The sequence below is a fragment of the Limanda limanda genome, chromosome 22 (genome assembly GCF_963576545.1).
Source record: "Limanda limanda chromosome 22, fLimLim1.1, whole genome shotgun sequence".
NCBI classification, from domain to species: domain Eukaryota; kingdom Metazoa; phylum Chordata; class Actinopteri; order Pleuronectiformes; family Pleuronectidae; genus Limanda; species Limanda limanda.
In genome coordinates, this window is record NC_083657.1 from 17174802 (window position 1) to 17202359 (window position 27558).

At 41.0% G+C, this 27558-nt stretch overlaps 2 protein-coding genes across 2 annotated transcripts in view; one reads left to right on the top strand and one right to left on the bottom strand.

Annotated features, from left to right (window-relative positions):
* Positions 1-114: 114 nt before the first annotated feature.
* Positions 115-5850, bottom strand: ecsit (ECSIT signaling integrator). The gene is made up of 8 exons (XM_061066251.1): positions 5748-5850; positions 5256-5408; positions 3764-4154; positions 3393-3616; positions 2382-2439; positions 1927-2075; positions 1064-1169; positions 115-966 (listed from the first exon to the last, which is right to left on the bottom strand). Exons 2-8 carry the CDS (start codon positions 5394-5396, stop codon positions 704-706), a joined length of 1332 nt encoding a protein of 443 aa, XP_060922234.1. The 5' UTR covers positions 5397-5408; positions 5748-5850; the 3' UTR covers positions 115-703.
* Positions 5851-7702: 1852 nt separating this feature from the next.
* Positions 7703-27558, top strand: part of eml3 (EMAP like 3) — a 58642-nt gene continuing 38786 nt past the window's right edge. Inside the window, exon 1 of the mRNA XM_061095630.1 lies at positions 7703-7822. Coding sequence (XP_060951613.1) covers positions 7798-7822 — 25 coding nt within the window. The 5' untranslated portion in view covers positions 7703-7797. The remainder of the gene's footprint in view (positions 7823-27558) is intronic.

Consider the following 27558-nt stretch of genomic DNA (forward strand, 5'->3'; position numbering starts at 1 on the left):
TGGGACAGAACGCATTTGGTTCCAACGCACTTCACACAACAGTGTCCAACAGTGTGGACCAGTGAGACCTAACAGTGCACACTAAAGATCAAAAGATGAATAAAAGACAAAATCTCAGAATTTCAGCTTTTATTTCCTGGTATTTGGGAAACAGTAAAATAGAGTATTTGTTGGAATGTACTATTCCTTTTATCTATATACTCAGTTTTTACAGTCAGTGGTTATACATTGAATTTGTATAACACACGTGGGTAATTTCGGAATTACCCACAGTAACTGTATGTACATATCTACATTGCTGACCAACCTACGTTATTGGTACTCTTATGGCGTATTTTATGTTCGATTTTCCACTTAAGCCTGTGAGGAACCATATTTTGCCATATAACTTGAATAAGGATCAATGACAACAAAAAACCTTACCTTTAATAAACCCCTGTGACCCCAACAATGAGCCCTAAGTCGGGAACAACAGTCGAGAAGAACAGTTTTGTTATAATTTAATTTATTTCATTCCTGAATCTCAGCAACCGATCAGGAGTCCTCCTCAGGCTCTGCAGCTTTGCCTGGTTAAACCAACCAGGGCCTCCCATTAGTTCAGTTCTTAACCAGCCTGGACTAATATCTCTTAGTAATGGCTGATTAGTAACCTAATCAGCCATTGACAGTCTGTCATGATTTATTTTGCCAGTTTGACTGCTGTTCACTGTTTCATCCCCTGGCTCCTCCTTGGCGACTCTTCATGCGGCGACTCTTCATTCAGGGTCTCTGCTTCAGGCCCGTGGGAGTGACCCGTCTCTGTGGCGGCTGCCCCCTGCAGCTCCCGGGGCCCGGCGGCAAGACGAAACAGAGTGGGGACTTGACCCAGTACGGGGTTGTTCTGCTGGAGGCCAGAGATCCACTGGTTCAGGGTGGCCTGGTCTCCCTGACTGGTCATGCACATGGCGAAGACTGGGCCCTCATCCACTGGAGACACAACACAAATACAAGGGCTGAGTTACACAGAGAAAACAATGGTTACTTTTAAACAAGAATACCACAAGGCAGGCTGTAAATATCTTACAGTCTTCTACATCGAAGCTCTCTTCGTCTCCAAAGTCACGGTCCAGATCCAGGTCTAACTGCAGAGGGTAGTCCAGACATCGCTCTGGATCATAGGGCTCCTCGACCTGAGTTCAGAAACACAGATACAACTCAGTGACTGAACCACTGCAGACTTCAGTGTGCTAAACATTAGTCACATAGTTATAAATGGGAAAGGGAGAAAACGATCAGGGCATCTTTTTTAAGAGGAAAGGGCACACGAGGTGACTGCCCCCTGGCTGTTATCATATCCATCAAAGTCTCCAGCTACTTAGGCAAATGTAGCTGTCGTATAAAGTGAGCTACAGCTAATTAACATCTATTCATTAAGCTGGTCAAACAACATTCCATTGTCGTTACTGTTTAGACTGAGCTTTAAAAAAAGGTCTTCATTGATCATAGTGAACCATTTTATTACCCATTTTGTTTAATGGCGTTTCTTGACTTTAAACATGTGTAAGACTCTGTAATACTAGTAGGATTTTACATTTTCAGTGTTTTCCCACAAAATTTGTCATATGCAATTACAAAGAACATACTCTTTTTGTCTAATTTAGTTGATGAGCTTAAGTTCGTTTCTCTCTGATGTTTCCTGATCAAAATTTCCCTTTTATGAAATAATGGATTTCCTCTAATCCCTCCGCCCCTAAAAAAACTTTATAAAATGTGTGATTATTTAAATCATGATAAAATATATTGTTCTATTCCCTCAAAGATGATAAAATAATTCATTAAATATATTTAAAATTTGTTGCTATTTAACACTGACTTCATTCAACAGTAGGTGCAATAATATTTCTACTGTTATTTACTTAAACATGGCTGACAGCAGGGTTTCCGCACCTTTTCATCAGGCGGTATGGGGTCAGCTCTAAGGATGTAGTAGTGCACACAGGTCTTTCTCAGCCACAGAGGGAAGGGGCCCTCCACAAACACAGGCCTGCTCGGGTTATGCTTGGCCAGCAGCTCCATTTGACCGGGGCTCTGGGTCCCTGGTGACAGAGCAGGAAGGTGAGGGAAAAACGGCAGTGAGGTACAGTCCAGGTCCAGTATTTATGGATTTGAACCCACCACTGTATTCGTTTAAACATGAATACATACTTTTCATTGCTAAGATGAAGAAAAAGCAGTTCCCTGGTTTGTTAATGTTGTTCTGTGGTTTCCAGTTGGCCTTAAATCATCCACTGCCATTATATGTCAAAGAATACATATATTATGAAATATATGTGGAGATATTATATCCAATTTAATGAAGATTGGGAATCTTCTGAAGGCCAACGATCAGGTTGTTTCCATACCTACGATATGTGGAAGTGTTATCTCTTCTCCGCTCACTGTAACATCTGTAAAGGGCAGCTGGTGGAAGAGCAAAGCAACAGACAGGATTATTTTTTGCAAAGACGATTTGATTGACAAAAATTATAAGCAGTGTCTTTTGTCTGGTGATGGACAAAATATCATGAACAGAAGCTGAAGTATTAAACTGTTTCTGCTCCCAAAGCAGGGAGAAGAGAAGTCACGTGATGAAGTCAATCTGAAATCTTCATTCATAATCATGATAAATTCTCCCTTCATTGATAAAAGTTGTTTTTAAAACCGGAGTGGACACAGAAAGTCTGGAGCAGAGAAACATTCCACTCATCTATTAAATTATCCTCTACTCTTTATTATTTCTCACTCAATTGTAAACTCAATTGTCCCCATCAGGATCGTGTAGATGACTCTGGTTTTCAAGGGATCTAATTTGTCAGTAGCTGGACCATAGAGAGCACAACCAGGAGCAAACTATTATATTAGAAAAATACAGGAAGAACAAACACATTTACATTTGACTAAATGAACACAGTTACAGCTGTGCAATGCAATGAGTTTTGTAAACAAGTCAGATACTAAATGGAAAAAAAATAATATGAACAAAATTTAAACTAAAGGAGAAGACATTGTTATAAGCGTGTAAAATGCTAATTGCATACAGTGTTGTTACTGAACCTTTTTTTCATCACCCACAGTGAACAGATGACAAGCTGACAAAAGTGAATCATTCCCCTGAGGAGAATGTATATCTTTCATAAAGATACTCATCGCAGTTGTCAGTCTCTGAAGACCCTTGTCCTCCTCAGAGTTCAGATTGTCTGTGTCTTTGTTGTAACTTAGATAATCAATGTATACATGTAAACAAATTTAGACACAGACGCAGATTATTCCAAAGGGTTCACTTACTGTTTCTTTCAAGTCTTTATGCTAAGCTAGGTTAACCACATCCTGAACCCAGTTTTTAATTTAACACATCAAAGTCAGCCAAGTTGTACCTGGTAGACGGTAACTTTTGCGTCCAGGTCGTTAGCGATGCGAGTCAGACTGAAGCGAGCCAGGTCCACCGGGTCCTCTGGCAGCTGCTGGGGGACGGGAAAGGGGTTTATGTGCTTGAACTTGGGGAACCAGTACATGATGCGCTGATACTTTCTAATAGGATGGGTCTTCTCTCCAAAAATCTGAACCAGCAGGACTTTGGTCTCCATGTTGGGCATAATACCTGAAATGTGACAATTTCAAATGAAGTTATACAAAAGAAACTGCTGTATCCTTGTAAAATGTATATACAATATACCGTTTAAAGTAACTGTCTAAATTTACAAAGCCTTCCAGAAATAGGCTCAGGAGACTTGTAACAGACACCCACCATAGTTCTCCATCTGCTCCAGTAGCTGCACTCCACACTCCTGCTGTCGGGGATAGTGGTTGAACATTCGCTGGATATAGTTTCTGGGCACAAACACCTCTTTGGGAAAAACATCCAGAAGCTTGTTGTAGACGGCAAGGTCTCGCTCCACGCCGAACTCTGGCATCTTCTTCAGGGCGGCGTAGATAAACTCCACATGGCCCCGCCGTCTTATGTCCCTCTTGATGAAGATGTCCATCACCTTGTTAAACATGGCTTTGGTTCTGGCATCTTTCGCCACCCGCTCAAACAGGTCATCGTTGGTGACCAGAGACTTTTCCCTCTTCTCATTGTTCACAGGTTCCAGCTGACTCTTGGCACAGGCTGGGCTGGCGTGGAAATGTCTCAACACCTACGAGAGAAGTTTTATCTATTTACACATATGAGACAGGAATAACCTAAACACCTGCAATGAACGAGGATGGACATGGAACAAAATCTGAGAAGATATTTAAGCAAAAAAGGACAGAAATATATCAGTGGAAAGGTCACAGAGCAAGTTACACAAAATGTCAAAATGCGAAAGTAGAGGTTAATCATTAAATGCAAATATTATACAATTATTAGGAATTGGAATCTGAAATGATTATTATTAAACAATGTTTTGAGTTTGGTTCTGAAAGGGACATCTGACAGTGTGAATATAAATTCAGTCCCCTTCAGATAGAATGAAAACAGGGTCTCTATGTCTCTCAGAAAGGTGTGGCTGGGGACCATTTTCCCACCATCGGACATTCTGACATACTGCTCAGACAGATAATAAAATCCAATCAGTCACCAACAGAATGTAACACTATGAATGTCCTCCTGGAGACTGAATGAAAATACGCACCATTATCCTTGTTTCTATCTATGTTCCTATCAATGAAGACCTGAAATTTCACACCACCTTCCAGTGTGGCCATTCATTATCACTATAAACTGATTTGCATTTGACATGGCCATAAAAAAATGGTTCTGGGAGGGGAAAATGTGACTGTGTCTCTGACTCCCCTATTCTGTCTGTGTCTCGCAACTCCAAGTCAATTGGTTCCTACTATTTTCAGCGATGGATCCACATTAATTGCTCTAGTGAGTACTTGAGGAAACTGGGTGGTGTGTGAGATTGAGTCAAGATTAACTGCAGTGTGTGTGTTGTTCATGGTGAAGGACCATGTCACCTGGAGCAACACTGGGGCTCACCAATGGGTTTTCTTAAACACAGAGCAAGAGTAAGAGACATTGGCTTTGGACAGCCACACCTGCAGTACTTGGTAGTAGGACACATTCCTTGTTGGTCTGTGAATGGGAATTCCTTGTCATTAAATAAAAGGTTTGAATTCAGTGAAATAGGTTTAATGAAGACGAGAATCCTGAGTCATCCTTGTGTAGAGAGATGCCCTTGCTTATAATGCCAGATTTATTAAGTGAGCAGCATTGTGACCGGAGTCCGGGTGCAGAGGGTGAAGCTGACCTGGTGCTGGCTCTTGTGGAGCAGGCTGGGCTGACTGGACGCGGCTGCCTGCAGCAGAGCACCACACTGGGCAGCAGACCTGGCTGACTGGCCCACCAGTCTGAGGCACTGCAGCTGCATCAGGCAGCGGACACACTTCATGGCCACACTGACCTTCAGGGAGCAGAGCAGCACAGAGACAATGAACAAGACGTGTGCAGTGTTCAGAGACTGTAAATACACTTACAACACCCAGCCCAGTGAATAGACCAGCTGTATCTGATGTTTACCAATGGAAATATACAAACAGACCAAAAGACTTGCTCTAATTAGCACATAAACGTGTCCAGGTTAACTTCTGTCACCCACACATAGTTGTCAGGAGAGGAGGAAACATAAAACAGGTCCTTTTTTGAATGAAGTTCCACATGTGAGATGTCAGAGTTGGTGTGTAGAGTCAGGCACCGTATTATAACGAACCAATATTCTGTAATATATGATTCATGTACTTACATATGTATATATGTATTGATCCTTTACTGAGTACCAAGCAGTAGAATTGACGAGTGAAGAAAGGATTTGGTCTCCTTCAGGAAGATCTCTCAGTGGACGCCGCCATATTGGAAATCCGGTAGGACTTCCTGGTTCTGCACACATTCTCTTCCCCCAAACAACAGACACAACTGCGCAGATGTGGTTCCGCTATTACTGTCGTAATATGTTATTGAGTTGTTGTATCCCCATTACGTGACCTGTAATTGTTTAAAAAGTCAGTTATATTGTGTATTATTTATTTTCATTGTCCCTGTTAGCATGTCAGGCGAAACCATACTTTACTGGAAAAAGCTATCACCGTGCTTTTTATGCAATAATGAATAAAATGCTTGTTTACAACAAACGTCCATGTTGTTTCTACATACAGCACACAAACACTTACTTGTCTGGGTACCATTGGATAGTCCGAATTCCATTTGTAACTATAAAACCGTAATTCTGTTATTTGTTTAAAAAACGGAATGAAGTTTCGGGTGTCAGAATCCAAAAACGGATTTAGATTTTGTCAATTCTTTTATCATTTTTCTTTTGGGACTAAAGATTGAAGATGCAGCTCAGGCAGAAATGAAAAACGGAAGTCAAGTGACAATTCCCAATTTTGTATTTCTAAAAATTCCTTTTGTATTTCTCATTTAGAACAGAAAGTACAGGTATGCCTAGGAAGCAGAGGTGAAGTGTGGGGGGAAAGTATTTCAAAAAAATTAAAGCCATGAGGATAATGGACAAATCTGCTTTTAAAGACAGATGTGGATATGGAAAGGCCTGGAGTGTAGTGTGTTCAGTGTGTAGAATTTAGTGCCATCTAGTGATGAAGTTGCATATTGCAGCGGAATACCCCTCTTCTTACCCTACCCTTCCAAACATGAAAGAGAACCTGAGGTACCCTTTAATTGTCATAAAAACTCAACTATAATAAAACTGTAATAACACATAAAGGCCCCATTATAGGGTAAATAAAACAACAATTTGTATAATTTAGATGATTACACACTTGTGAAAACCTCACTAGGAATGTTTCATATTCAGTTTCAGCCAAAAGATCCCTTTCACCCTAATCTTACACAATTTAACCTATAACTCAGGAAATGAAACTTCCGGAGGAGCCACACAGAGGTGGGCGGTGCAGGACACAAGCTCGCCGCGCGGGGGCGACAAATGCCTTGTGATCAGTGACATCCTGCTGGTCGTGACGCTGACAGCCGCTGAGTTCAAGCCTGATAACTTTGTTGTTGTTGTTGTTTTAAAAGTTGTTGTACTTGTACACATTCCAACATCTGCTGAGTCGCTGTGCCTGAGAGAAAACACGTGATGGAGACAGTGAACACGTGCAACGTTTGACAATCACATTGAATCTCTGCACAGTGACTGCGAAAAGGGTCAAGTTAGATGTAATGGTTTCCGGAACACGTGCCGGCAAACTCAACTAGCTTGACTGTTTCTTTTTATATTCTGGTTTAAATGCATTTATTTCCGCAATAATTAGAACTTTCTTTCGTCTTGATTCATTTGCGGTTTATGTTTTCATAAATATTTGTATTTGTTCAATAAATAAATGTGTTGATTAAGTTTGTTTGCCTAATTGAATGGTATAGAATGAATTGTAATATCGGAACTAAGAGGGATGGGTTTACCTGCAGCTATTTACATTTTGCTTTGTTTATAAATGGGTTGTGAAAGGGGGGAAGATTACATAAGGTTATTCTTCTTTCTTTTTTTATTTTCATAAAAGATTTTGTGTTTGCATTCAAATAGTTTTGTAAGGTCGATGAATAAAATACACTTTAACACACACACACGCGCACACACACATACACACACACACACACACGCACACCACGTACTTTATTTAGAGGGAATGGATCCACATTTCCGGTGTGTGTGCTATTACTCCGGGCAGTTTGACTCATGTCTGTGGTGCGTGACTGCTGACACTCCTCTCCGAGCATGGACAACACCTCAGTGCAGACTTGACATCTAACAAACTTGCCTTCTATTCACCTCTTGGATTATGAGTTCCTCTACAAACAGTTTGGGTGAGTAAACAGAGGCAGAGTGGTGTTTGTGTTTGCTGCTGAAAGTGATACTTCTTACTGGCAACAGAGTGTCTGGGTTCGGATCTGCCGCTGACATCCTTTACGCAGGGAAAAGTTCGGCCGAGTGCGTCGGGGGATTTGTCATAATTGTTTGTTTTCGCTGTTCGGGCAAACGCACGTCGGTCAGACAACAAACAAATATTCTACAAAATTCCACTCACACATCAGATTCGTTCGTTCCAAACATCCAAGCAAATTTCAATTTAATAAATAAATAAAAGTTGCTGTGCAGTGTTTGCTGCTTCCTTCCATGTTGGTGGTGGAGGACTGTGGGGAGCGTGAATGCTGCTGCACGTGATTCAATAATGGCTCCTGAGAAAGTAGCAGTTTAGATGTATTATGAAAGAAACGCCCTGTGAACAAAGTGATCTGAGGGGGCCGCTCATTGATCGCTGTGGTAGAAGGAGTATTGTTGTGTAACTGTGCAGATCCTGGTGTCCTGCTGGTTCCTGCGCTGCAGCAGAAGTTGAGGCGTGACTCTCAACTTTGTTGTCCTCCTCATTCTTCTTCTCTTATGACCAACTAGCAGCAGAGCGTGTGTACTTCTCCAAACATCTGCCTCTATCAGAATCACCATGTTTGTGAGTGAAGTTCTGCCTCGCTGTTAGACAGAGAGGCGCAGCACTGATGGAGCTGTCAGCGGGGTAAAAAGGAAACTCTGCTGACGAGTCAGAGTGAGGTTTCGTTGCAGGACCTTTTGCAACCAAAGCTCCACCTGCACAATGCAGACTGTCTAACAGGAGCTGGACGTGGGTTGCACAATGCTGCTTTTGTTACACATAAGCTCTCCCACCTCTTGTGCTGATGTTGTGTTGACTTGTCTTGCAAAAAGAGTGGGGGCAGCGAGGCACTGGGGAACAGTAAATGTCACACAGAGACATCCGCCTGCATCTGTGTGCCCTCTCCTAAGGTTTCACTGTGAAAGTGAATATATCACAGATCTGGCTGCACTGTTGCTCTGCATGTGTCTCACTGTCACATGAACGCCGTGCACCACGTCATGGTCATATCATGTTAGCCCCCCCTCTCTCTCTCTCTCTCTCTCTCTCTCTCTCTCTCTCTCTCTCTCTCTCTCTCTCTCTCTCTGGCTTGAGTATAATGTTCAGTTTTGTGGGAGCATTTTGGACAAAAAGGTGAATCTTTTAAGATGTGCAAGAAGAACGAAGTTGGGGCTGCCTGTTGTGGATAAAATCAATGAGAATAGTTTTTCAATAGTACTACTATTGAACACAGTTTGGTAAATACCTGCAAAAGGTTGTTGCGTTTAGTTACATAGCAGTAACTGTTTTATTGACTGTTTGCTTTGAACAACAGAATAAGTGATAAGATCTTAAGAAATTTGGGTGAAAGTCTAATAATACTGAAAAGGCTGTTGTAGTAATACAAATAAATAATATAAACAATAATTATAATAATAATAAATAACTGAAGGTCTCCTTACCAGGCAGAAAATGAACACAATGGAAAACAAGCAGCCTGAATGTGCCAGTTTAAAGAGACGGGATTTGAAATTTGAGAGAGAGTCAATTAGAAGAATGTCTGGTGGCAGGGAGCTCCAGGGGCGGGGAACAGAGCGGCTGAAGGCTCGAGATCCTGCGGTGGTCAAGCGGGCAGGCGGTACAGTGAGTTGGATGGAAGAAGAAGAACTGAGAGTTTCAATTTTCACCTGTAGTTGATGACATCTGTTGTCAACGTGTGAGTAAAAGTGACAGAATCATAAGGTTTATAGAGGGGGGAGCATGGAGGGCAAAATTCCTCCAGATGATCTGCAGGAAATCTGTTGTGCATTTAATGTAAATACCTGTGTATTGCAGTTTAATTACCACCTGAAGGAACAGGAACCCATGAGCCTTATCTGACAGCTAGAAGTAAAAAAAAACATGGGTTTTGAAGGTGGCCCATATAAATCAAACCATAAATACACAGTTCTTTTATTTAACTTCCTACTTCCCTGCATTCATTGCAAACAAGCAGTAACTTAAAGTGCATCACTTGTCCCAGTTATTTACTAGTATTGATTAATATACTGTACTCTCATCAAATGACAAGATTCTTTCAAATTTAACATGTCTGAAATATGATTCTGACGGGTGTCGTGACGTGACTTTGATAAAGTTGCAGTAACTTCAGTCTCACTTTTAAATCTGTTGCTAGGAAAACTGTTACTTGCACAATGCTCTCATAACCAATAGAAAAGATGGACCAATCTACAAAAAACAGGTTTCAATAAACTATAAGAATCCTCTGATGTTTTCTGGCGTGAAAATGTGCAGACTGGATGCGGGACACAGTGCAGCTTGTGCAGAGATGAGCAGGAAGTTTCATCATGGCAGCTATTTGAGTGTTTTTCCCTGAATGTTGTAATACTGGTTCTTTTCTTCAGAGTGTAAGATGCTGTTTTTCTAGAGTCTGGAGGTCGACACGCTCTTCTCATTTTTGTCTCTGAGAGCTGGATATTAAACCTGGATACTTCTCTCGTGCTGACCTAAATGTGTCTTCTGCACAACAAAAACACAGAAAGCTGCCATTGAACGCGCCGTCATTTTCTTATTGAAAATGTGACCTCTTGTTGTTGCATGGAGAAACCTTTATTCTATAGCAGTGAAGCTGTGGTTGTTAAGAGAACAAGTATCAAATCATTCGTTCTGAACTGCCACTGGACAGGAATCCGAGCGAACAACAACTCGTTTTGCAGTTAAGCGTTGGCCCCAAAGGTAGAAGAGCTCTGGTTATTAAATCAGTAGGTTCACTCAGTGAGGCCGTTGTGCTGCAGATATTTCTGTTCCTTCACTGCTCCGCTTTCTTGCATCATGTTGTTTCTGCTTCGGACCGACACGACAGTTGCATCTGTGACAGTTAGTTGACCTGCTGCCAGCAGTGAGCAGCTCAGGCTTTTTCACTGTTATTTTTAGATGCTTTCATCCACTTTGACAGTTGTGCATTTAACATGCATACCACATAGGCTGACTTTGAATCCCTGTCTGCGGAAGAATCTAAATTAAGAAGCTCTGCTGCTGCATTCTTGAGAGAAATTAAACTTTTTTCCTTCAAAGTTTCCTTTTTCCCCTTGGCCACCTTGTTTTGTTTAATTTGATTTAACGCATCTTTATTCTGGAAAACGAACAGTGTGACTGCAATGTAAACAAAAAAACAACCTATAGAAAGGTCGAGATTGTTGCTGCACTGACAGAAATACTGTGAGATTTATTCAGCGGTGTAGCAACTCTGAAAACGGAACTGAAACCACGATAAAAGTCCACAAGCTCTTATCCTGATGCCGGACTATGGAACAGCTGCCATCACTGCAGGTGCAGCCTGTTGCGCTCTCATGACTTCACTAACAAAGTTCAACAGCAACATTATAACACATGCAAATCACCAAATGATTCTTCTTATATATATACCACATTGCACTTAATGGGTTTCAATTATACTTTGGTGGAGTGATTACACCTGCAGAAGAAGTCAGGCTATATCATTATATCAAGCTGAACATTAACCCTGAGATTGCAGACCCAAAGGAGACATTTCCCACAATGCAGCTCATTTATGTCCGTGCCTGTTTGGTAAATGCTCATGTGTTTGTCTTTCTGCAAAAAAAACTCAATCACAAGCTAGATAACCTTGATGACCTCACTGTGATGTCACCAGGGTTAATTCTTCAGACTCAATTAAGCTTCTCCTGAGCCACAGAACACACTGAGACATTAACAATGTCCCATCATTAGAAAGATGATGCGCTTAATTGGGATTTACACTGACACTGTCCTGACACTGAGTGCTTGTTAGTCAGACCTTTCACTGTGGTGTGGCATATATAAACCAAGTGATCAATATAGAAACAAAAGATCAGATTAAATTTAAAATAATCACCATTTCAATCCTTTTTCTGGCATCAGTTGAATAATTCTATGTAGAATTAGGAGATATAGTGGCTGGTATATTGAACAGATATAAACATATCAGCGGACGCCGACTCTCTTTCAGCTCTGTTTTAAGTCTCCACTCCAGCTGCTCTCTGACTGTGTGTCTACTGTTTGCTGAGCTTTTTAACATCAGCTGCTGCTTGATACCAGGTTGAATGAGAGCTGGGCAGTGGATTGGTAAAACCGAAATGAACAAGCTTTGTGTAAAAGTTTGACATCCCACAGCAGCCATTACATTCACCGTACTCAGTTTGCTGCTGTCGTACACTTTGAGATAACTTCAGTGCAGCACACAAACTGTGCAGTTACTCACTGTCATGCAGCGGGGGAAGAGAAAATGTTTCGCCGCTGTTTCACTTCTCAGATGGGACCTCAGGCTCTTGCGCTGGGGCGTACAGGATGTGGAGCGTGGCGTGGCGTCAAAATCAAAGAGGAGAACTAAATACAGCGAGTGCTGCACTTTGGGACAAACTGCCTCGGTGGGTGGTTGAGGTCGTTATGCAGCACCCATGGGTGAGAGGTAGAGAGAATGAGTGTAATTCACACAGAGTATAGCTTGTGTAATTGTCAACTAACTAATCCAGGATATGCAGTTTGGCTAACAGCGACACTTTACATTCTAGAAATTATCTGTCATTTCTGTGTCTTTGATACAAAATATTCCAAGGGGCAGTAACTCGGGTTACATTAAATTACATTACATTTCATTTAGCTGATGCTTTTATCCAAAGTAACTAACAATAAGTGCCTTCAACCATGAGGGTACAAACCCAGAACAACAAGATTCAAGAAAGTTAAATTTCCTCAAGAAAGCCAAACTACAAGTGCTATAAGAAAGTGCCATTTAAGTGCTACTAAATTGTTAGTTTAAACTTTTATTCAAAGTATAGTCAGAAGAGGTGTGTTTTTAGTTTGCGGCGGAAGAAGTGTAGACTTTTTGAAAACAGTCGTGATTTTGTTGAGTGGTTAGCTCGCAGTGAGCTGCAAGCGGATTGGCCGAAGCAGAGCGGAGTGAACGGGCTGGGGTGTAATGTTTGTCCATGTCCTGGATGTAGACTGGACCCAATCCGTTCGCAGCATGGTACGTAAGTACTTATGTTTTGAAACCGATGCGAGCAGCCACTGGTAACCAGTGAAGGCAGCGGAGGAGCAGAGTAGTGTGAGTGAATTTATGTTAAAGACCAGTCGAGCTGCTGCATTCTGGATGAGCTGCAAAGGTCGGATGGCACTAGCAGGTAGACCTGCCAGGAGGGAGTTACAAAAGTCTAGGCCTGAGATGACCAGGGCCGGGGACACAACCTGCACCGCCTTCTGAGTGAGAAGGGGACGTATTCTCCTGATGATGTCCAGCATGAATCTACAGGAATGTGTTGTTGCAGTAATGTTGGCAGTAAGGGAGAGTTGGCTGTCAAGTGTCGCACTCAGGTTCCTAGCAGTCTGATTTGGGACTACCAAGGAACTGTCAAAGTTAATAGTCAGGTCATGGGTGGGAGAGCCTTTCCCTGGAAGGAAAAGTAGTTCAGTCTTGTCACGGTTAATTTTCAGGTGTCTGATTGATTGAGAAATGTCAGTTAGACAGGCAGAGATTCATGCTGCTACCTGTGTTTCAGATTGGGGAAAGAGAGGATTGGTTGGGTGTCATCAGCATAGCTATGGTAAGAAAAGCCATGTGAGTGAAAGACGGAGCCGAGAGAGTTGGTGTACAGAGAGAAGAGGAGGGATTACAAACAGATTCACTGTAGATTGAAAATGAAATGGGAACTCATGCTAGTTTAATTATATGTGTGGATTCTTCTCCTGGCTGTAATTAAGCTGGATCAAAAGCAAAGTTTTAGTAAACTCAAACATCAACCAGTTGGACTAGAAAGACTGTGCAGATGTGCACTGAGACTCAACAAAAGAATCCGATCAGTGTGTGTGTGTGTGTGTGTGTATGTGTGTCTGTCAGACAGCCAACGTCCCACAAGACCTGGAATGACCCTGAGCCTGTCGGTGAAGTGAAAATCAAATAGCAGATTCTTATTTCCAGCTTCAGAATCCAATGCCCCTGCGTTTTCTTTTTTAGGATCATTGGATCCTTGTGGCTTAGCATCTGAATACCGCCAAACAGGAGGTGTGTTTCACCAGCTAAATTGGTTTTCTGGTGGAGTTGATCTGATTCATCTAAATGTATTAATTTGTGACAAAGCTATCCGTGTTTAATGAGCCTCCTTGAAACATTCTGACTGAACTGGTTTAGTTTGCTGCTACCAGGAGTGCATTAACCCATTAATGGGCCATTGGTTTGACAGGAAAGCACAATTCAAGTTAGTTAAAGTTCATCTGTTTGAAGAAAATGGGACTCCTTCTCTGTAATATTAAGAATAAAACATTTAGGAGATCTGCCTGATTTAGCACACAGTGGACATTTAGGCTAAAAATACAATATAAGTGTCACCGTTTCGAGTCAAATTTGAATTTTGGCGCTTAGTTTAGTTTATATAGGACAGTTCCATGGGGCATACAGTGTTATTAAACACATTTTAAGATGTGTCAGAAAATGTGGGTGTTAGTCTGTGGCACTTCGGCACGCCACAAGCTAAATAACTTAAGTATTGAAGTGACTGCGTGGTGAAGCTGGAGCCTTCCCCTGAGAGCACTGCGCTCCTGTCTGTAATTCAGTCTTTATTTGACTTGAAGGTGAAACTGTGGAACAGTATTTGACCATTTTCTTGGCCAACATACACCAAACTCTACCTGTTCACAGAAGTTGAAATAAGAGTCTCCTGTATGCTGTGTTTGATATTCATGCATGGTTTCCTGTCAGGTCTTCTGCATGGTGCTGCTTTTTGGGGGCTGGAATTTAAAATGCAACACGCCTTCAGTGGAAACTCGCACATAAAGGAGTATTCACATGACCTGGGGGGGGGGGCAGGTTATGTTATGATGTACATGTTTCATGGTTATTCTTAAACACTGTGTGAACACAGCAGTGCTGTGATCTAATAAAGTCGGAATAATAAGACGAAATCCAGTTGCAGTTGCTGTGAATGTAGGATCAAATTCCTGCTTCTCCTGAGCCACTGCCAACAGCTATGAGTCAGCCACAGTGTTGGCTTGTAACTGAAAAATACAAACAAGAAAACCAGGCGCTCAGAGGAGAGTGGGAAAGCAATCATACGTTTGTGTGTGTGTGTCAGTTAATAGCTGTTTGTGTTGTGGTTAGATAATTATGATGCTTTGCAAATATATCATATTATCTTATAAAATCTCCCGATTGTAAAAACACGACATCAAAAAACTAAAATTGAAGGAACAGAAAGAGGAAATGACAGTGGAGTGTTTGCAAGGGATTTGGTTTCTGTCCAATCACAAACAAGAAGTGTTGTCCCTCCCTCCTCTGTTATCTGAAATGTTTTGACCTGCATGTCAGCCTGTTACTGACTGATTTGTCATTAACTGTAGATCTGATCCGGCTGAAGCTGGCTGTATCTATACTGTATATCTGAAGTGCATTCTATTTCAGGCGAGGTTATGAGGTCAACCCTGTGACGCAGATGAATTTTCTCACATGCGAGAATTCGTCCTTAGGCTCCAAGTGTCTGCAGTGGTTCAGACCAGTCACATCCATCTAAAGGGACTGTTAATCAGCACCATTTGTGTCTCATAAAGAGGCTATTTCATCACTTATATCAAACGTGGAGAGTAATTCTTCACTGTCTCTCCGTGGAAAATACATTTTGACTCCTTTCCTGTCCAGCTTTGCCATTTGCGATAAATGGCGATAGACAGATGGTTCATCCAATCACCTGCCAAATATCTTTTCAAAGAGCCTGCCCTTTTCCAAACACTGTCCTGCAAAGTCTCCCCAGATGGTTCCATGTAACAAACCATCTGGTGCGTCCATACCAGCTCCCATGCGTATTTTATCTCACTTGGTCTCAGGATGGTGATATTTGTCCATCAAACACTTATTGTTTCATATTTGTACAATCATTTAATTCAAATTTTTTTATTTCCATAAGGGAAATGGCCCAGTGTCTATTATCCATCGCACATCAATTATGACATTCGTTATTTATGGGCAAGTAATGCAGGATCTGCTGTAAATGATTCAATTACATCTCTCTTTACAACTCGTGAGAGCCCCCGACCACAGTTGTTCCCTCACATTAACCAAGTTTGATTTTCCCAGCCTTGGTGAAATGACACTAATAAGAGATTAAAGGGATAGGTCTCCCAACAGAAATGAAAATTCACTCGTTATCCACCACCCGCTGTGCCAATGGAGGGGGCGTGAAGAGTCTACATAACACTTTTGGAGTTTCAAATCTAATACAATTCAAGTAAATGGTGATAAATTCTTCAAACGTAAATTAACAACAGAAAGAAAACATCAAATACCTCCATACTGCTCCTGTGGTGTCATCCAAGTGGCCTACGGCACAGTGTGAATTAAATTTGTAGTTTACCATTCACCCATTTACAACAACATTTAAACCACCCGTTCGCATCCTATGAAGGTCCGGCTTGTGCCGCCAAAACCCCTCTGACCTGAAGGCCTGGACTTAACAAGACCTCTGATGGTATTTTCACACCTACCTTGTTTGGTCTGGAACTTCAGATTCTCTGTTTAGCCTGAACTAAAATAACCGGTATGAAAGGCGCCTCGGACCAAAAGGTGGTGGTCCGGGTCTAGATCGAAGAGAAATGGTTTGGTTCATCTTCTGTTGAAAACAGTTCTTTTGGGATAGTTTAGGACGATATTTGTTCTTTACCAGACAGTGTAATGTTTGAATGATAAGGACTTTCCTTTTGCTGGCACTTAAACAATAATTACAATACAGTGACGTGTACTGAATGAAATTAATCAGTTCATACATTTTCTCCATTCAAATGGTAAGATTTTCCTATTCCTTTGCACAGGTAAGTTAATATAATAGCTGAATATACAAAACAGCGACACACAGCTAGCCCATGTAGACAACAGGTTCTAAGAATATCCAAATCAAATGTCGACAATATAACCAACCTTGGTATGGACCAGGGTCCACTCCTGTTAGTTGTGAAGTGTGGCCTCAAAGGATCATTCTTTCAGTTTGGATCATCTTTATTTTTCTCAGTACATCCCGTAGATGCTTGATTGAGATCTGGGAACTTTGGAGGCCAAGCCAACAAACAGAAGTCAAGTCCTCAACAAGGATATTATCCTGCTGTAAGAACCTCTTGCTGCCATGAAGGGTTGCGCTTGGTCTGCAAAAGTGTTTGGGTACCTGATTTGTGTCATGGTAGTGTCCACATGAATGACAGGAGCCAAGGTTTCCTGGCAGGACTTTGCCAAGAGCACCACACTGCCTCTGCTGGCTCTTCTTGCCATAGTGCGTCTTTTTCCCATGTAAACAATGCACACACACACCTGGCTGTCCACATGATGTAAAACATGAGGTGATTCATAAGACAAAGCCACCGTCCTCTATTGCTCCATGGTCCAGCTTTGACACACACATGCCCATTTTAGGCGATTTGTTTAAGATGGGATCAGCTTGGTCAGTATGACCGGTCTGCCGTACTACAGAGCTCCGTACTGTCTGTTCAGTCGGCTTCGTATCGCAGCTCGCTACCGTAGCTCTTCTGTGGGACTGGATCACCTAGGCTGAACTTTGATCCTCACACAAATTAATTTCCCTTGTGTGCCTATGACTGCTTCACTGGAGGTCACACTCGGTACACTGACCACTTCATACTGGAAACACCCCTAAAACTCCTACTGTTTTAGAGATGATCCAATCTAGTTGTCTTACCATCACAATGGTCAAAGATCCTCAGATCCTCACTCTGGCCTGTTTTTCCCTCTTCCGACACTTCAACTTCAAGAACTGACTGCATGTTCCTCTCTGCATCGACCAATCGGCTTGCTGCTCCCTCACTACAAGGGACACCAAGCCACTCAAAGACTGTTTGTTGTCCTGGCTCCCAAATGGCGGAACGAGCTCCCCATTAGAGCAGAAAGTCTACACATCTTGCGCCACAGACTAAAAACACATCTCTTCTGACTATACCTTGGTGAAGAAGATTATGTCTAATAACAATAATCCACTCTGGTGTTTACATTTAAAAAGAAAGAAAAAAAGGTAGTCTCAATTATACTGTAGTTTGGGTACTTATATTTACTTGATTATTGATGCTCTGGGTTTGTACCCTCATGGTTGAATGCGTTCATTGTAAGTTGCTTTGCTGATTGGTCAAGATGAAACTCTCTAGATACACTTGAACCTTTTGATTTTAATTTGCAAATTGCAGGATTGGCCTTTCAAAAATCCACATTTACCCTTTCACTGCCCTGGCCGTTAAAACCTGACAATAAAACATGGCACTCATCTAGTGTATGTATAAAACCAGGGTCTAGCCTCCAAAGCACAGGTTCAAAAGAAAGATCCTGTGAAGCTCTTTTACAGCAGCAGTGGGTGTGGTGCCTCCTCACCATAAACACAATATGGACTGGATAAAAAGAGACCTTTTCCCCAGATACACTGTACGGAGGCAGAACTCAGGTACGGTTTTGAACATTTCAGATGCACTACGTGTTGACTCACATATCAAAGGGCTTTGCTCCTCACTAGTATTTTGAAAGGTCCACTTTTTAATATCAGTTTGGAATTTAAATGCGTGAGCAGGAGTTACAGAGGGACCTGGCTGTTTGCAGATGGTTAATAGGTTTTTTCCCTCAGGGCAATTTCACCAATAAACACAGCCTTTGGAGGAAAACGGCAGCTTCCTGTTTGGTGTAACTTCCTGTAGAGAACTGACCAGATGTGGACAGTGTGTGCCATGGCCTCTATGAGTCTAACAGTAGAACAAATTCCAGTTGTTTTCCAGTTAAACAGTCTATCCTAATGTTCAGACCCTGAAACTGGACTGGCCAATATCATAAATAAATGACCTCATATCAGTGTCACAGATCTGAGTTTCTCCAACCACTGACCTGCAATATATTTACAGACGGTAACTTGACATTGCACAGGAGCATTTGCATCCACTGTCCTCAGTTTGCTGCTGCCTTACACCGTGAGATAATTTGACTATGAGTTCATTCCTTTTCAGATCTCTTATTCATGTATTATCTACAGCAGAATCTAATTGATATTTACTCTTGATCTTTTGATTTCCAAAGCTTAGTTTGTGACTTTTTGTGTTTGTTCTACTCAACCCTATCTATTAAATATTTGGGTATTTAGAGCAGATTAACTGACTGTTCTCAGGGGAGTTGTATGATTTGTAATAGACTAGGTCAGTGGCCGCTCTACGTGTTTGGAATGGACGGTTCCTGGCCTGTGTTGAAGCTCCGGAGCTGCCCCAGAATAATTTATTGTCCTTAGTGAGTCTTCCTCAAACAATTCTACAATATACTTATTGTTTGTGTGCTGGATGTTGTGTGCAGAGCAGTTAATGGAGCAGAGGGAAGTTGTAAAACTTTGTGTTGATCCTACCTGTTTTTTTAGCAATACAGATTTTATAGAGGTCTGTTAAGCATCCAACTAAATCTTGAGAACCTAGTTCACAACCTTTCAAAACAAAAGCTCTGTAAATCTGCTCAATATAAAGTATAACAGCAACAAAACGAACATTTAGCTTTCAATGTGAAGACAAATTGCAAAACCAATTTCTGCAAAACCTGATCCTATGATTGTTTGTTGCCATGATGGAGATCAGCACCTGTCACAGGTTAATTTGTCTGTGTTTGTGTCTCTGTCTGATATGGTGAAACAAAATAATCAAATTATCGAATGATCTGACAGCAATTTTGACCCTTGATTTGACCCAGTTGTCACTGTTGTACTTTGTCCCAGGATGTAGAAGAAGTCATGTTCAACTTGGTCCACAGACTGAAGGCACCCTGCCTCGCCCCCATTGACTGCTACAGAACACTGGTCCCATGATTATTCACATGTCATTAATATCGATATATTAGGGGGGGTGTCATATATTACCTTCTCTGAATCTGCACCTTATGCTGCTTCAGCATAAAGTGACAATCTTATCAATTCTGAACACTTATGTCATAGTAATATTTCATTTTTGATAATTTTCCATTAATTGCACTTTTATTATTATTAAAGACTATTGAGTGCAGATTGAAGAGCGGATATGGATTTAAATTATTTTTAGCATTATTTGAAACTAGATGGGTAATCGCAGAGTGCCTCCGCCCAGGTTAAGTCTTTATCACCATATTGCATATACATGTAGTGAGATCAGATACATCTGGATCATTATCTGGATCCACACCAAATTTCCCCTGTAAGTATTAGCATTCCACGTCTTTCCAGGATTTCTTGAGAAACTTACAAAAATTTAATTTCACAAGGGATGTGAAAGTGAAAAAAATCAATCTGCCCCTGTAATTGAATCTGCTCCAAAACACTAGATTTTCGACCGGATCTGCAGCTATCTTGTAATATTAAGGAAAGTGGAGGAAAATATCCTGGATCCTTCCTATGAAATGAATCTCCACCAACCGTTTAGGTTCTTCCCTGACCCATAATGCATCTTTTCACCAAGTTTTAGGGTAATCTTTTAGTTCTTTTTTAATCTTTCCATCAAACAAATAAAAGCGCTAAACATGACCTTATTGGCAGAGGTAAGAAGACTTTGTGAATACACTGCGTTTCTGTGTTGTATCATGTTAGACCAAAGGAGGGCTGAAAAGCCTGAAAGGAATAGACAGAAGACGGATGACATGCACCCACCCAGACTTAAACAAGCGCTAGGTACAACTACATGATCATCATTGTAAACCTCTGGACCACAGGCATTCTCCCAAATAGGGTTAGATATAAATCCAGGATATATCATAACAAAGACAACTCCCCACAAAAGTGTTTGAGTGTTTTTTTTAAATTCTCATTGTCTGCAAACGTACGAGAGCCAAAAACTAAGTGGGAACATGATTTCTGGAGGATGGATGATTTGCTGACAGTAACACTGTGACCGTCCATCTCTGAGTGGTGGAGCTGAATGGGCTTCATGTGGGTTTCAGAGTGAAACTCCGAGTTGATTTGTATTGATGTTTGCTCTTTGATGCTGCTCTGATTGATGAAGGTTCTCTGTCTCCTCTGAGGAGGGAGGCCCACAGTGGGAAGGGGATCTCTGCATGTGTTTCTGCTTTTCTCAGCCTTTTTAGCAACAGCCACACACACAAAATGAGGACTATGATATTTGAATTGTTTATAACGGGTTGTGTTTAGTGAGGAGGGTTCAGGACGGCTAGTAAAACACTTTCTAGAGTGTGCACAGGCAGAAGGTGGTCCAAGTTTAAGAGCTGAGTTCCTGTCATATCAATGTGCAGTAGCAAGAAAAAGTGTGTGAACCCCTGAGAACTTTTAGTTTTCTGCATAATTTGTTCATAAAATGTGATCTGATCTTCATCTAAGTCACAATCATAGTTATTATACAATATGTTACTGCTTACGTCACACAAATAGGTGTTTCCATTATTTTTCATGGATCTGATCCAATAAACACTCACGGTGCTGCAGAAAAATAAGGTGGACTGTTAGATTAAATAACTGGTTGATCATCCTTTAGCAGCAACAGCCTCAGAAACTATCTTTTATTATCTTAGCTTCCATTCAAGAGCTGCTTCTGCTCAGACTTGTTCTCTGGACGTCTGGTGTCAGCGGGTCTGAGCTCATTCCACAGCTTCTCTCCTGCGTTAAGGTCTGGACTCTGGCTGGATCCCTTCAGAAGGTGGATTTTCTTAGTTTGAACCAATGGTTTGAACTCGTTCTGTAGTAGATTTACTTTAAAGTTCAGGGTCATTGTCCTGCTGTTTCATCAACTTCTGCTGATCTTCAGCAGGCTCCCTGACATGATCCTGGAAGATGAAGCTCCCTCCACTAAACTGCAGCTGCATGCTCTTCCCAAACAGTTCAGTCTTAGTTTAATCAGTCCACCAAACATTTTGTAGCGGTGTTGTAGTGTTGATCTCTGGAGTTCAGTGCATGTCTGAAAGCAGCTTTAATCTGACTTTGGACTAATGAATATCTTACCTCTTTAGGGTGACTGTAAAACAACAGACTACTCTGATTGAATGTACCTCTTCTTTGTTTATTATTATACCCTCAAAGAAGATCTGACTATATTTAAAGACCAACGCAGATAATTCCAAATGTTTGACAAACGTTTTAATGCCGCTGTTGTATCTTTCTCATGATCATGAAAACATAAGAGCCTGCATAACTGCATTCCGATGTCTTTATGATAGAAGCTATTACCAGTAGCTACATCAGAATCAGAATCAGGTTTTTATTGGCCAAGTAAGTTTGCACAAACAAGGAATTTGACTTGGTAAAGTGGCTATCAGTGTGCTTACAAAGAATACACATCACAACACAAAACAATACAAACAGTGCAATGGTGCAACGGTCTAAGAAAATAAAGTATATATAAGGAGGAATGCCTATATACAGGAGCTATGAATTGTAACAATACATAGCTGAGCATAAAGAATGGAAACAGCTCATTAAGCTCTGTCCATTGGTAACAAAACACACCAATATTCACAAGTTAAATCTTGTTTGTAAAAATGTAACTTAACCCATTGTGGTGGTGCGGCCCGAACATGGGAAGACATGATGATAGATACATGATTAAACCTGGGAACATGTTTTTTTGATCAAAACTTCATGCTCATAGGTGGCACATAGAAAAGCTGTGAACGTGTACAAAGAACATCTTTTCCTTTCACTCACTGTTGCTAAACAACAGATATCAACAATACTGTGTTAGAAGAAGCTGCGTTGGCTTATACTTATCAGTTTGTGTTGTGCCACATTACATATTGAGTTTTTGCATGTGATGCTCATCTGCATAGAAGTCCACAGGACACATCAACGAACAAAGAACCAAACAAGAAAAGACACCAGCTTCTTTTTTGAACACGTGTGACAAGACTATGGTTGTGTGTGTGTGTGTGTGAATGTGTGTGTTTTACGCTGGAAATTCCCAATGAGTAACTTGCGGTATAGCACTTCATCACACACTTCCTTTTTCCTGTTCTGGCCACTGGTTGGAGGTTTCTTTTCGAGCAGCAGATCAGCAGTAAGCAGCTCAGGTCAGAGGGAAAGTCGCAGTAGATTATTTTTTAATTCTGAATCACAGATGCTTGAAATTCAATAAAGGGAACAGATAAGTTAGTCGGTGACACACCACACTGAGCTGTTATTTCTGTTGTTGTTTACATTATGTTACACAGCTTAGTGCCACGGCATGTATGTGGTGGTGTTTGCCATTTTGCACATGTGGCTGGATGAATGGTGTTTGTCATCCCAGAGGTGCAATTTGTCTTACAGTAGTAGACAACACATCACACATCACAACATCGACATACAGTGGAACTTTGCTGATCCTCCATATTTTCTCTGGAGGAGGTGCATGTGTGAATTCAAATGTCTTGAGTGCAGCCTCCACAGCTTATTGAATTTATCCACCTGGCTCCCCTGTATAAAGTCCGTAGAGAGTCAGGAGAATCCGATGTGAATACAGGCCCCGAAGTGTGCACTGTTTTGAATGAGGCAATAGTCAAAATGGAATTAAAATCTATATTTTGATCATAAAATATGATCCATTCTGTAAGTGTAATAGCAAAGGTATTGCAGCTCAAAGACTCCCGTCTATTTAGATGACATTTCATGGGTTCTTCCTTGGGTCATGCCCCACCCCTCCATTAAAGTTCATGGAAATCTCTTTTGTAATTTTTGTGCAATCCTTCTGACAAAAAAAGACGGAAACATAACCTCCTTGGAAGAGGTAACTAAGGTGTGTTCTGTATACATTCATTTGAATAATGAGCCATTTAAAAGAATGCTTTTGTTAGTTCCATGGAAAGTATTTTGATTATGACATGATAATGGAAATTATGATAATGAAAAAATGACTGACCTAAGAGTCATCCCTCTGAAAGGTACAGTGTCAGATAATTAAACAAACATGCACAGTATACACAGATTCACACCAACCAGGTTACTCTTTGAACACATCAGGACCTGTGTTATCACCCTGCTTAAAGTGACAGTTAAAACAAGTTGTAAAGGACAAAAGAAAAATATCATTGGTTATTAAATCTCTGCATGTCTATTTAAAAGAGTTTTCCAGTTCCAGTTTGGTTTTGTTTTTGTTTCCAACATTTTTGTGTTTAAACTCTATTTTGTATTTCTATGTTTAAACACATAATATCGCTGTTAATTTTACACATTAGTTGTCACTGGCAAAATAATTTCATGCAAATAAAATTGTAAAATGTTTAAAACGTATAGATATACAAGAATATACAATTAGGCCTATCTCTGATTCGCTGTTTGTACTCAGACCATACATGTGGCCAATGGAGCAGTAAGCCTCTTAATACAACTTCTCGTCACTTTTGACCAGAGATCATCAGTGAGCTGGCTCCATGGCTCCTAATCACAGTGAACCTTGAGCTGATGGAGCTGTCGGAGGTGTTTCAGTCAGCATACATCAATGTGGTGAGGGATGTATCGCAAGTAAGATTTCCAAATTGTGGAAGGAACATTTCTTCCTCTGCCAGGGTGGATCCGCTCCAGGCATTCCGCAACGGTAGTGATGATGAAGCCTCCGTTCCAGTGAAACGGTTGCACTAAATGAGAGAGGTCACGGTGAATCACAGCGCTGACGGGCCCGAACATGCACGGCGCCTCTGGCTGCTTTCATATCACTCGCTTGACAAAGGCCCTCACATCTATCGGTGTTGACAGTCACCAGGTACCAGCTGCAGGCGGAGAGTCGGCAGGCGTCAGCATCTGGAACCTTAACAGAAAAATTACATGCGGCAAACAATACCTCAAAATCTTCACATCTACTCATAATGTTGTTCACTGTGCTTGTTAGTTTCCTTTTGTGAAGATTTTTAAAAGATGCACTTGACGTTGGTGTTTTGCTATTTGTTGAATTACTAGATTGCACCCATGATGTTTTCATGTGGTTACATGCACAGTTAAGTTGTGGCTTGTTTTAAATGTTCGATAACCCCTGTTCCTACAGTGGCAGGTTAACATACATCAATCAATTATAATTGCTGGGCAGTATTTTCTCATCTTGATGAAACCTTTATAGTCAGTCTAACATTTGATCGTGTGCTGGTGCCAAAAATCTGGCTAAGCAGTGTTAGATGATACCATGGGTGTAGCAGGTTGTAATTAGTGTGGTATCAAGCAACATAGGCTTATGAAGTGGTCTGTGGTTTGAATGATTTCAACGTATTCACCTAATCTGTGGATGAGCTGCAGTGCAGGGAGAGATCCAGCTCAGTGGCTAACCAAGGCTAAGAAAACAATCTTATATTTCCCAGCAAGCATTGTGATGCAGCACAAGCTGTCCAAACACATCCCAAAGCTGATGTTTTAATCCCTTCTCCTCTTTTTTAGTTAACATTATAGAGTAGGCTTCAATTAATACACCTTAACTGCTACTCTGATAACTTTTACCATTCCATTTGTTTGTATAGCCTCTTTATGACTTAAGTTGTCATTGGATATTCACGCATTTTAAAATATGTATTTAACAAAATATTCAGTTTCGCCACATGGGAAAAAAAAGTGAAGCAGTGTTTGGATGTAGCATTATAAACATATGGCTCCAGTGAATGTTAAAGCTTCTCAAGTCAATAGTTTAACTGTATAACAATCAATCAAATTATCAAATGTAATATCAGATGAACAGTCAAACATGAAGATTCTTCTCAGTTCTCTCAGTGATTGTGGAGACTAAAAAAAGCTCTGTATGAATACACGAGTCTGTTTACTTTAAGGGATATAGCTTTTGCATCTTGTGCTTAAATGGCACTTTCATTGGTTCTTTATATTCTGCCAGAGAGAAAAAAACATGACTATATTTTCTCATATGCTCTCTAAATGAATAAGCATTCTGGAGTAAATAATCTGACACAAGATCGTTTTGAACAAATCCCTATCGTAGACTATAATGTCATTATTGGTTCGTCCTTTAGCGATTGGCTATACTGAACCCCAAAGTGCTGCACATAGATGCACTCTACAAATGTGTGTGAGTGGGTGAATGTAACTGTACTGTAAAGCATTTTGATTTGTCATCAGGACTAGAAAAGCTCTATATAAATACAGACCATTCAGACCATTTAATGTAAAATAAATAAAATCACTCGATCAGTCCTCAGAGTGATACTAATTTTCAGAGCAACATTTCAGATGATCCTGAGCATTAAAAGATTATTAGTGTTGTGGAAGTATGTACATCAACAGTATACATTATAATGAATTCATAAGGTCAGAAGCTCAACATGAAGGAAATGTTGTGTGTGTATTAAAAGCTAAATAAAACAGGAGCAGATAAGAAAACAGTTGAAATATTGTTGTAAAACAGGATGAATTAGGAATAATGGTCTTTCTATAATTCATCCATCCCTCCATCTCTCCATCATCTACACCACTTTTTTTCTGGTGGAGGTGGAGCCAATGCAAGCTGATATTGAGCGAGAGGTGGAATACACCCTGTTAGGGTCACCAGTGTATCGCAGTTACAACATAATGTCACAAACAACCATTCACGCTCATGTTCAAACCTAAACAATATAGAGTCTCAAATCAACCGAACCCCAATCCAGGGAGAATAAACCTCCAGAAAGAACTCCTCACAGAAAGAACTGAGATTCAAACCGGGGACCTTCTTGCTGAGGTGGAAGTTCTAATCACCGCAGCATCTTGATGCACTTCCTATAATGTAAATCTGTTTTTAATAAAAAGCTCATACACTCTGTAGCCAGGAAATGTGAAGGCCACTATTTGAGAACGTACAGTTGTCTCTTATAGTTTTACATAAGAATATTGAAACCTGTGTGTTACCTAGCAGTGTTGGCACTTTTGTTCCCACCAGGGCGACAATTACATTAAAACAAAGATAGTGCTGAGCCAGAAAACTTAGATCTGTGTGGAAATTGAGCTTTGGACTACAATTACTGGCACAGTGTAATTTCAGGTTGTGAATCTTTACTGTTGCCCTTTGCTAAAATTGACTCCATGTGGCTTCGAAGGATTTGTGCAGAGAGGAGTGGTGTCTAAGGACCTCTTACCTACTTATTACTGAATAAACCAAACCATTTCCTCAGAAATTCTCGCTCAATTAACAGCTGGGCTTTGTTGGACTGCAGCGCAGAAACAACACATCCAATGGCTGAATGAGAATTCAGCGGCTGAGTAATCATGAAAACTACCAACACAGCAGAGGGGAGCTGGAGCACAAAATATCCACCTCCTCCTCTCAGCCCTGGTGCTTGCCATGAACAGCTTTCTTCCATCCTGTGTCACCAGAACTGAGGGAGGCATTCCACACATACATACACACTCTTTTTGGACCAGAACCAGCTGTGTCCTACACATGCACTCAAACACACCACAACTGTTTTTCTCTTACACACACAATAGGGCCTTTGAGAAGCACTGGACAGTCCCCCGTGTGAGTAAAATTCTCTGAACATCTGTAATTCTCCCTCAAAATGGACAACAGCCTGTCCATATTTGCGAGGACCCTCATTGACATGATGCATTCCCTAGTACTAAGTCCTAACATTAACTACTACAGCTTCTGGAGCAGCTTAACCTCTCAACTCTTACCCTAAACCAAACCTAGGCCAAATCCTAACCTCAGACAGCATGCATTGCAAATCAGTTTCATCCTCCTCACTGGCTAGAGGAGGGCTATGAAAGCATGTGTCACATTCTA

Coding starts and splice junctions, on each gene's coding strand:
- ecsit (XM_061066251.1), bottom strand. CDS start 5,396: ATGAAGTGTGTCCGCTGCCTGATGCAGCTGCAGTGCCTCAGACTGGTG. Junction 2,440..3,392: donor CAAAAGTTACCGTCTACCAG/GTACAACTTGGC, acceptor CTCTTCCACCAG/CTGCCCTTTACAGATGTTAC. Junction 1,170..1,926: donor CCATACCGCCTGATGAAAAG/GTGCGGAAACCC, acceptor TTCTGAACTCAG/GTCGAGGAGCCCTATGATCC.